Raw genomic sequence first — 11,504 nt, forward strand, 5'->3', positions numbered from 1 at the left:
GCTGCAAACAAAACTGAAGAAGCCCTCACGTCACCTGGCTGACCACTGGGATTTACAGTCAGCTGCTGCCCCCTGGTGGCTGCCACTGACACCAAGCTCTGATCAGGGTTCCCCTGTATGACAAATGTGCAGTTCCTGAGTTTTGTTTTTCCTTGACCAAATTTTTAATCACACTTCAGATGCAGAGTTCGTGCTTAAGTTTATTATTCAGTTTTACTCTGCAGAGGATGTGAACATACCATCTTCACACAATGGAAAATAAATATTACATTACTTTTTCAGTTAAAGCTGACAGAAGTCCACAATATTCCATGCCTCGTCCTAAGAAGTTGTCAAATTCCTTGATTTTCCTTATCTGGAATGGACTTCCAAGATCCGTGTGAGAACTCTTTCTGATGCAGATGTGTAAAGCAACAACCTATTTTGACAGGTAGACTATTTTATCTGAGCCTTAGTCACTCTGTAGTGAGAGGCACTTAAAAATAATTTTAGTCAGTCATTTTATTCAATTTAGAAAAATGGCATGACACTATTATAAAAAAAAAAAAAAAAAAAAAAATCCTTTAATTGGCTTATTGTTCTGGCAAGACCACTTACTTGCATTAAGGTGTGGTGTTTGCTCTTTACTTATATTTTATAATAAATGAGCATCATTTTTAATACTGTATTAACAACAGTGAGTCAGCATTAAAGCTCATAAATAAACACTACGACATGCTCTCTTAACTAATGCGATTGTTATAGCTTTGCTGCATTACACCAAAGATTCACGACCAGATGAATTGAAGCTGACGTTTTCATGCCATTATTTTTTGTTGAGGGATGCTTAGATATAACAATATGTCATCTTTTTTTCCCTCATTGCAACTCGTAAATGTCATTGTTTGATGAAAAAAGGGTCATTTACCAAGAAATTTCACATTCTACTATTACTATTTTTTTTGTCCAAAAATTCATTGAGTGAAATTAACAATTAACCATAACACTTGACCTCCATGTTGTCATATGTGTGGAAGTGTTCATCATCTTTCTTTTCTTTTTTTGAGGGGTAGGGGCATTTCTGCTTTTTCTGGCTGTTGCAATAGTAGGGAAATACTTCAAAATTGGGAGAAAGAAGGGACACCATGCAACATTGATCTGAAACAGGACTCACACCATGTTGAGTCCATGGTATGTGCTTTACCTGACTGAAAAAGAGAATTGGTGTCTGATTCAACATCCATCGAAGAAATGACACTGACAAGAATGGAATGTAAAACTGATGTAGAAAGTTCACATCCCAGTCTTGAAATACCAAAAAAAAAACAAAACAACATAATCGGTTTCAAATAAAATATCAGGTTTATTTTCTTTTCACAGTGATTACATATTTGGCTTCTAATTGAGCCCAAACAGCTTGACAAGTGCTATTTCTTGTTGGTGCTGGATTGAGGAGGGAGGCAGCATGTTTGTGACTTCCTCCTAAATCCCGGAGAAGCTTTTACATCTGTCCATAATGGCACTTAATTTATGCGCACAGACAGGCATCAAAACAAGTAAGCTCTCCTATGCTCATCTCCCTCTAACCTACATCCATTAGCTTACCCACTATACAGCCAACAAAGATAAAATATTCAAGAATACTGATATTTTCCAAACCAGGACACATCAAAATGTTGATTCCCGTCAACAGCCTTAATATGACAACTTCAAAATCCCTCAACCAACCATAACCCTAACCTTTCCAATATGGGCCCATCTTGACTAGAGGTGTGCTGGGATTCATAATAAAGCTGGGTTAAACCATAATGAACATATGCTTTAAGTAGGAAACACACTTGATCAGTTTGAGAGCTGCATTTATCTTTCTACATAGATTACAAGATTTTTTCATGAGGTAGTGTAAGTATTATTCGTGGGTGCAATGTCAGTGCTTAAGCACTTAAGCCTCTAACTGGTTAAAACTGCACTATGGTAGTATAACTGGGTAGATGTGTGTGGCTGTCTCACCTGTAGGTAAAAATCTTTCACCTGAGCCTCGACTGAACTGGTTTGATTTGTGCTCAGTCAAACCAGCAATATCTAGTATTGTATAAACACATTGTATAAACGTTCACATCATGCACTTGCACAGTGCAATAACCTATACACTGCTGCTGAAACAATTAGTCAATTGATCAGTAAGTTGACTGACAGAAAATGAATTGATTATCATTTCGATAATTAACTTGTGATGGGCACTGGTCTGTAATTTTAAGATTTTATACACAAAATGATCAATTAGTTAATCAAAAAATGTAATGGATTAATCAACAATGAAAGTAATTGTTAGTTGTTGCCCTACTATACACATGTACATAAATTCATATAAATTGTGTATCACATTGAGTAGCAAAATAGAGTCATTATGGTATATTCATGACCCATAAAACGATGCAAAAATACAAACATTGTGTTTATCTTATATTTCTTTCATAGTTCCTCTATTGCTAACATTTTCCCAAGGAAAGAAAACAGAGATAATGTGGGTTGTGCTCACATGAAAACTACTGGTAAAGCAGGTGAAAGGATCCAACTAATGGAAAGAGAAAACAATAATTGTGTGCACTGCAATGAAAAGGCTCAGAAAGATACTTCCTTAAAATAATTATTAAAAAGTTACAATTATTTTGAGTATGATACAAGTATCATCTGTCCAAGCCTTTTGATTGCAGTGTGCACAATCAGTTTTGTTTCTCCCCATCGACACAAAGCGCAAACACATACACACATACACACACACAGAGCTCTTCCCCTGCTACCTATCATAAACATTCCCACCAATCATCACTTGCATTCCTCCTCAGTCTAAAACACTCCGGGGATGAGGCGGTAAGGCACAGCGTCAGTGTAGCGTTTCCAGTCCTTGCCGTACTTGCTGCTGCAACGGTGCTCGTCCCGTACACAGCGATGCACCAACAGGATGGTCATGTAGACGATGTAGAAGTAGGGCAGAAGGTGGCCGAAGCCACAAGCGGCACAGTACGCCAGCGAGCCCATCAGGTCTCCGGTGTAGTTGAGGTGACGTGCCACGCCCCAGAAACCCGTGGTGAGGAGCTTGCTGCGGTGGAGGCCGCCGTCAGAGGATCGGTATGAGCACTCAATGTAGGTGGGCTTGCGGCCCCAGATTTTGCAGGAGCCCTCAGTGCGTCGGAACAGGTCCTTCTGGTGGTTGGTGGAGCGGAAGATGTAATAACCGACCAGACCAAGCGACAGGACGGCCAGAGCGTGAGGGGTAGAGAGCTGCACCGGGTGGTAGACCAGATACAGACCCTGCAGACAGAGGAGGATTTACTTTTATTATTGCTTACTTGGTTTGATTTATCACTCTTGTTCTACATGTAAAGAATCACTGTACACCGAAATGCACTAAAACATTGACATTCAACACACAATGATTTTAATGTCATGTCTGTTTATATACTCTTATCCTAATCAGGGATGCAAGAGTGTTGGAGCCTATCGCAGCATGTGTATTGCAGGGGCAGGGAGACAGCGTGGACAGGTGGTCAGTCCACAGGGCAAAAACACACCAGGCAGAAACCCACACAGACACATGGAGAACATACAGACTCCACACAGAGAAGACCAGGGAGTTGGGACCCAGGAGCTTGTTGCTGTGAGGCAACAATGCTAACGACTGAACCATTATCATGTTCTAGTTATTTATATTTATTCAGCTGTATTTAGATTAGCTAATTTAAAAAGTAAACTGAATATGAGAGAGGAAGACAGATGATGATACGTATGTCCTCATGCAGGATGAGTCAAGTCAAACCCCCTTTGGTTTAGAAGGCCTTCAAGTCCGATTTCAACTCAAACAAGCACAATATTTTAACATTATGATATATTGACACCTTAATATTCCATATTACAACAGCTTTGTAAACTGTTTGAACTTATACCAAAAAAGAATTTAGGTCCTGAATTCACAAAACAATGTTGTCAGCAGCAATAGAAGACAATAGAGAGGATGATATGAAAATTAAAAAAAATCACGATTCTTCAGCAAGGTTTTGGTTTTGTCACAGTAGTGGTAAAATGTACTGTAATGTTAATCACTAATACACATTTAAGTCACTACGGAGGGCTAAGGAGATGTGAGTGTGTAATTCTATACAGAATAAACTTAAAAAAACAAACTATTCATAAATACTTACTGTGATAGTTAAAATTTGAAACACTTTACTCCTACTTTGATTTTGGTGCATTATTTTAATAATAACTTTCAACATTGGTGCAGGTCTTTGTATCTATTTGAGTCTTGAATAGTGCTGGCTTGTAATAATAATGACCAACACATCACACATAAGTGCAAGTGTGTGTTAGTGTGCATGTGTTTGTTACCTGCAGCGTGTAGAGGTAGGGCAGCCACACACAGTCTCCCCAGCCCAAGTACCATCCAAAGTGGTCATGGCAGATATCAATGGTCTTCAGGTACCACGCCTCGTTCCAGAAGAAATCCAACACATATATGGCCTGGAAGAGAACAATGATAGCAATTACAAAAACGATATAATTTTCCAGTGATTATCCCATAGCTTACTAAGCATACAGATTTGAATGGTGCATCTACAATATGATACAACATGCTATAACACAATAATACTTGGCTTGGGAATTTGTCCTGCATCACATGACCCACATTCTCACAAAACAATACATGAACTATCAATACATCAAATCAATAAATCAAACACAGATACCGTATTTCCCCAATTAATCGCCCAGGCGTTTAATACGCAAAATCAACTTGGACCCCAGGCGTTTAAAAGAACCAGGCTGCTATTCGCTGCAGGCCTTTATTTATTTTTGCACAGACCTGCACCAGGCCATTACTGTGATGACAGTTACTGTCCAACATATTTACAGTCGGTCGATTTAAGATTACGGTACACCCTTTTTTTCTAACATTAGCTAGCTCTCTTATTTTGACAGAAAACGGAAGTGTCGCAGTTATTGTGCGGCTAACTGTTTACTGCTGCAAAAATAAGGCGAATAGCCTTATTTTGGATTTACCTCAATATAATGCAAATAATCGCTCCAGCAGTTATTCGGGTGGGCGTTTAATACACAAAATGGGTGCAGACCCCAGGCGTTTAAAAGAACCAGGCGGCTATTTGCAGCCGGGCGATTAATTGGTGAAATACGGTACACACACTGTGCACAAATATAGTAAACCCTCCGGTGTAAAACCTGTACTGCATGGGTTTCCCTCTGCACAATTCTCTGAAACTCCCTTAAAATATCAATATGTGGACTAAAATTCCTTGCTGGATTTCACTCGTTTAAAATTCTACTGGGATAAAGGAACATTGACTGACTTTTTTCCTCTATTAGATGTTACCCTGTACCTCCTCGATGGTAGAAGCTGAGCATTATTACCCTGACCTGTGACTAACAATTCATGAAGCAAAAGTAGTTTGAAGTAGATTGTGTCCACCCCCAACCCCCTCCACCTCCTCACCTGCAGCACGTTGACCAGTATCATGGAGTTGGTGACATGGCCGTACAGCTGCTGCTGCTTGGCCATGTACGACAGGTTGATGAGGGTCCAGGCCACGATGCCGGGCCGGCCGTTGAAGAACAGCTTGAAGTCGAACCACTTGCCGATGCGTGGGTTGAACTCGATGCCCATCATGTAGTTGTAGAAGACGTTCCCTGTGAACTTGCTGTGGAATCACAAGAAATAAAAGAAAAGGCAGGTTGACACAGCACTGTCTTACTGCAATTACGTTCCTTTACATGTTTCTCCATGTGTTAGGGCTTGATCATTTTCAAACTTATTGTGATTTATAACAGCGCAAAGCAGCTGTTATGATGTTATATGTAGTCAAAATCTCAGTATTTTTATGATTCAGCCATTTCTAGCATTGATTTAAAACATGAATTCAAATTAATCAATTTGTCGCACAGCACTCTATGTGTGTCATCCTGTCATGTGTCAGTCAGTACTCACCAGTCCTCGGCGTTGGTGGGGAAGAGGTAGGCCTTTATGAAGGCGAAGGTGGAGACGGCGTAGCCCAGGATGTTGGTGCACCACAACAGGGGGATCCAGTTGTCAACGATGATTGTTGGAGAAAACCAGTGGAAGTACTGAGCATTGGCAAACCACAGAGCATGAGTGATCAGCCAGCACTGAAGCCCGTTGATCTCATACTTGTTTATCAGGCCTGTAGCAAAATTATAAATAATATTAATTAATAATAAAGATATGTGCAAACTGCCTTGATAGAAAATAGGCCTTAAGGAGGAATTTATTGAGCTGAGTCAAGCTGAAAATGTGACATAAACGCCGTGTAGGCAACTGATTGGACAGGGAGTGACGAGAGCGACTCCTGCACAAAAACAAAACCCGACATTAAAAAAAAAAAAAAAACGGCAACAGCGGCCGTGCGCATTGATCGTCAGTGAAGTTGTCAAAGTCGGAAAATGGCAAGCAAACCGCTACCGCGGTCAAATAAAGAGGTGGAGACTTTTCTGAGCTTGGTGGCGGCCCAAAAAATCCAGAGGGAGCTGGACGGTGCGCCGCCTTGCTATGACGACTCCACCCACGGCGAGGTGCTACTCAACTGTAATGGAAAACCACCTAAACCGTGTCGAGGCGAGTAGAGTTGAGCCGAGTCGAGCCGAGTAGATACTAATGGAAAAAGGCCATATGATGTCATCTCTGTCACAAGCCTGGGATAGCCTGAGGTGAAAGTTCAATATAATTACGCATATGTCATGAATAAATATTCTATATATATTCTTTATCTCTCTGTCACACTTTTGATAAAGCAATAGTTGAGAAATTGCAAATGTTGCAAACTGGTCACGTGGGGGACACGCTGAATGGGTTGAAATCAGTGTCAGGATAATCATAAGGGCATTTTTTTCATATTGATATAAATCGCGATATGGGTTATATATGCAAAATCAGACATTAAATTCTCACCATGCAGTTCAATGCATGGTGCAGTTCAATGCACCATGCATTGAACTGCATGGTGCAAGGGTAAGTGTGTGTTAACTTAAACAAAATAAAGTTTCTTTAAGTGTTTTATACTGTGTCTCGTTTTATCAGATCTTCAATAAAATGTGCTCGTTATCATCATTTTTTATGACAGCTTTGTGTCTGACAACATCATCACATCACAATAATGTCTGTGTGTGCTCCTTACCAGCAGGAGTTCGTGCTCCCTCCTGTACACCACCCACATAGCCAGGAATGAACTTGTGGGTGACATCAGGAACACACATGTACAGGAACACCTGAAGGACAAACAGAATCAATTTCACCCTGTGGCATCAGCTGAGATCCCTGTCTGTGGAGAGCTGAATAGGATTACGATTGCTGAAAATATTATTTGCAAAATGACACTATTTCCCTTCTTTAATTCTACCTTATCTTGATCACTCTGATGACTGTTTTTATACCTCTAGGCCTATGCCTTGTATTTCCTTACTGATTGTGTTTACAACACAGTCAGTAACTGCTCATGTGTTGTGAGTTTTGTTTTATTGTGTTTTGATCCTTTGAATAAATTTTACTATAATTATAATTTTGCCCTTTGGTTAAGTTTGTGGAACACATTCTTCCTCCTCTACTATTCTCTAGAATTATATTTACATTTACAAAAGAAACTGCAAAAAAAACAAACAAAACAAAACAGTAATTTACTGAATAAATAATCACTTTCAGTAATTCTGTTATCTATTTTTTCACATTTATGAAGAAAAGGGATATACTGCATGTGTTAATTTAATGTAATGAATGTTAAATTTTGGCTCCAAGTGTTTAATAAAATTGTTGACTTGAATTGTGACAAACTCAAATCAAATTTAATAGTCAAACAGATCTTGAATAAGGAATAGTGAATTTGATTCAAAGGCTTCACAGAGACTATCCCTGGTCCTCTCTTCTCTTCTCTTCACCTCTCCTCTCCTCTTACCTGGAAGGCCACCCAGATGCTATATATCTTGGCAGAGGTCCAGGTGAATGAGGGTGCCTGGGCCCAGATGGAGAGCAGGGTGGTCTCTCCTCGAAACAGCTCAATGAGAGGTTGGCTGATGGAGCACTGGTACTGGTCACAGGCCATCACGAAGTAGAAGACGATGAAGGGTGCGAAGCAAAGCAGACCGATTACACTGATCAGGGAAAACCAGTCAACCTCCCTGGGAACAAACAGAGCATAATGTCTCAGACCAGCTGCTAAGAAAAAGATGCAGTGAATATGAAGGTTCCCTTCCCTTCCCTTGGGGAAAACATCAACACCATACGGAACTCGCTAAAACCCACAAAAACCTATCAATCTTAAATTTGGTTTTAACATTTTTGGGGTTTGAGTCAATGTGGACATGAATCTTCAGGCCCAGGTATAACTGTACTCTGTAATAACACTGATGAGGAAAGAGATCATTTTTCTTGGAGAATTTGTCCCAAAAAGCAACCTCATTAGCTCACCAGGCTCTGCCCCACTGCACGGATTGCTCACTCTCCTCAGACGCTTGCCCATTGGTGCTGAGCTTGTTACGCCTCCTGGTGGCTTCCATGGCTGCTCCACCGTTCATCTGTGCTGGAGGAATAGGTTAAAGTAGACATGAATATGTGCTGATTTTCAAATCATCGATTATGCTTTCACTTCTAGTACTAGCATTTATGAGACATCACCATGAGGCACACACCATGTACAACTATAAAAGCTACTTAACTTATTGTTGCATCACATGTGCTAATGTGCCAAAAAAATATGTATTCCTCTGTCATCTGCACCATCATAACAGTGTCTTCACAGGTCAAAACAGGTGGTTTAGTCTCGAGAGACAGGGTTCATACACTTTTTTCATGGTCAAATTCAAGCACTTTTCAAGGACTTTCAAGGTAAATTTTTTCAGGTTTTCCAGTACCATTAAAGGAGAAATCCGGTATATATATATATCCTTTGTTTGTTTTTTTTTAATACTGCATACAGGAAATTCAGGTATGCAGTATTAAAAATCAGAAAAACAGAAAAAAAAAAACAGAGGGAAAAAAGAAAACAGCTTCTACAGCTAGAAGTATTTAGTCTGCCCTCTCCTTATACAGTAGATGTAGGGTATAGGTAGATCCCCCTAAGGGAAAATTCAAAATTGACATAACAATTGCATAAGTAAAATAAGATTAAAAAAATAGATTACATTAAATGAACAAGAAAACCATTTAAGAATATTATATAATAATAATAATAATAATAATAATAATAATAATGATAATAATAATAATAATAATAACAATAAATATGTCAATATAATTCATACATATTATTAATATACTGTATCAATATGGTTCATAGATAGATAGCATAAAAATAGAGAGAGAGAGAGAGAGAGAGAGAGAGAGAGAGAGAGAGAGAGAGAGAGAGAGAGAGAGAGAGAGAGAGAGAGAGAGAGAGAGAGAGCTTGCTGCTTTGGTATACGTCTTGTGCTCCAGTAGCCAAGCGGTGTCTACTCTTATGTCTATCATCTTATGGGCTAACATCAGCTGTGCTTCAATTCTAAGTTGTGGGAAGTTCCTGCAGTTTACTGTTGAGAAACGCAGGCTTTGTTCTTAACTTAGCCCTTAATAATTGTCACTAATTGACACTGCCATTCAGACACATCACATAGTGCTTCTACATTTAGGTCTAGCATGCAGCTAATGGTTAGCCACAGTGGTGTAGTCTAGTTTATTCTAGTGGGTATACGCACGCACGCGCGCGCGCGCACACACACACACACACACACACACACACACACACACACACACACACACACACACACACACACACACACACACACACACACACACACAGGCTCCCTTTCTGAAATGTTAACGTTAGCTCCAGCTGTAGTGTCCCCCGAAAAATGGTCAAAAAGAGCCGCTTCGTAACACAGAGAAGGCGACATTATGAACGGGAAAGTGAACGTTATGTCAAAAAAACATACTGATACGTATCTTTGCGCATTTTAAGTAGTTATACGGAAATGCGGGACCTTTTCTAGTGGGTATACGCCGTATACCTGCGTATCACGTAGACTACACCACTGGTTAGCCAACAAATCACACATGTAGGGCTAGTCATCTCTGTGACTTACTTTTCATGACTCGAGAGTGCTGACTCTCCCATAGCGAAAAGTTGAAGCTTCTTTTTGCATATTTTGCAGCATGCTACACGTGGATTTGGTCCATGTTTTATCCGCTGTTTCTACTTTTCATTACCCAGCCAACGTTCATTAAAACGGCAACCTCCCGGCACGTTGGTCGCATGCTGCTGCACTGCCCTCTTGTTGGGGGCGTGACACATGACAATCAATCCAGCTCTTGTGAAACCGATCAGAGCGTAAACTGTGAAGGCGTCATTTTTAATCCGACTTATTTTATTTCTCTCCATTTAATAAGTGGTCCATTTAGTCAGACCAGAAATATGGTAACAATTTCAAGCATTCAAGCATTTACAAGCACGTTACCCAAAATTCAAGCATTTTTCAAACCTTGAAAACATAACATTAAAATCCAAGCATTTTCAAGGTTTTCAAGCACCCGTACGAACCCTGGAGAGAAGACTTCCATGAACCAGTAATGAGGTAATGAGGCAAATCAAAGTGCATGTCCTTGGGGATATGAGATAACAACAACATAGCCTTGTGTGGAGGCCAACCTGATAAAACTAAAACTTGTACAACAGAGCAGTGTGGCTTTGCACAGATACACCCGTATTAGTACCAATGTGGTCACAAGACTTCTGCTGGTCACCACATTTAGTAGTAACCTCTCTCTCTCTCTCTCTCTCTCTCTCTCTCTCTCTCTCTCTCTCTCTCTCTCACTCACACACACACACACACACACACATTTTAGCACTAAGAGACTGTCGTGTCAGCTGTAACTATTCATACTCTCACACACAAAACAACGGTACTTTCAGTGGTTGTCCATTCAAATCTATGCAACCATCGACTGTACAATAACTATAACATTGCATAGTAAAAACTAAACTCTGTATTCGCTTGTCTTCTTTCATTCTGGTTTCTTAGATGTTGGGTTGTCCCATGAACTAGCTACTTTTCTGACAGGCTACGTTACTCTAGTGATGTCAAATATCGGTTATCCTTCCTGTTTATGATAGCTGGGGTATACCATCAAACGGAAGAGAAAAACAGCAGAATTTTGCTCAATTATGAGCTTATTAAAGAAAGCATTACTGTAGCTCACTCACCGCTGGAAAACTGACACCAGAAACCGTCTTGCTAGCCGCCTCCCTTCTTCCAGGTGCTGCTCATGTAACCGCTGGACTACCAAACTCCGCCCATAACGCCACTACGTAATGATCTCAGCCAATAGCGTCACAGCGGGGGCGGATTCAAGAGGTGGCTCTGTCCGCTGATTGGTTAATGCGGCCTGGAGCCACCAGCACCTGATGAGTGGTTTATCCCTGAATACACAGCGCACGGCAGCCTTATGAAATCGTTATATAGATTTCATCCTGATG

General features: G+C 40.3%; 1 protein-coding gene across 2 annotated transcripts; it reads right to left on the bottom strand.

Annotated features, from left to right (window-relative positions):
- Positions 1–1,321: 1,321 nt before the first annotated feature.
- Positions 1,322–11,284, bottom strand: dhcr7 (7-dehydrocholesterol reductase). Of its 2 annotated transcripts, none has more exons than XM_030048560.1 (8): positions 11,232–11,284; positions 8,465–8,576; positions 7,953–8,175; positions 7,182–7,272; positions 5,978–6,191; positions 5,486–5,690; positions 4,366–4,497; positions 1,322–3,291 (listed from the first exon to the last, which is right to left on the bottom strand). In XM_030048560.1, the coding sequence occupies exons 2-8, from the start codon at positions 8,569–8,571 to the stop codon at positions 2,827–2,829; spliced, it is 1,437 nt and encodes a 478-aa protein (XP_029904420.1). In that variant the 5' UTR covers positions 8,572–8,576; positions 11,232–11,284; the 3' UTR covers positions 1,322–2,826. The 2 variants fall into 2 exon arrangements, with proteins under 2 accessions (XP_029904420.1, XP_029904421.1); XM_030048561.1 differs by having other exon boundaries at positions 8,465–8,571; positions 11,232–11,278.
- Between the last annotated feature and the right edge of the window lie 220 nt (positions 11,285–11,504).

This window comes from Myripristis murdjan, chromosome 3 (assembly GCF_902150065.1).
Source record: "Myripristis murdjan chromosome 3, fMyrMur1.1, whole genome shotgun sequence".
Classification (NCBI taxonomy): domain Eukaryota; kingdom Metazoa; phylum Chordata; class Actinopteri; order Holocentriformes; family Holocentridae; genus Myripristis; species Myripristis murdjan.

What these genes read in the sequence shown, in the direction of transcription:
- dhcr7 (XM_030048560.1), bottom strand. Translation starts at nt 8,571, where the DNA reads ATGAACGGTGGAGCAGCCATGGAAGCCACCAGGAGGCGTAACAAGCTC. An exon ending in CCCACCAACGCCGAGGACTG is followed by an intron (nt 5,691 to 5,977) that starts GTGAGTACTGAC and finishes GTGATTCCACAG; the next exon opens with CAAGTTCACAGGGAACGTCT. An exon ending in CCTACCTCTACACGCTGCAG is followed by an intron (nt 3,292 to 4,365) that starts GTAACAAACACA and finishes CTCTGTCTGCAG; the next exon opens with GGTCTGTATCTGGTCTACCA.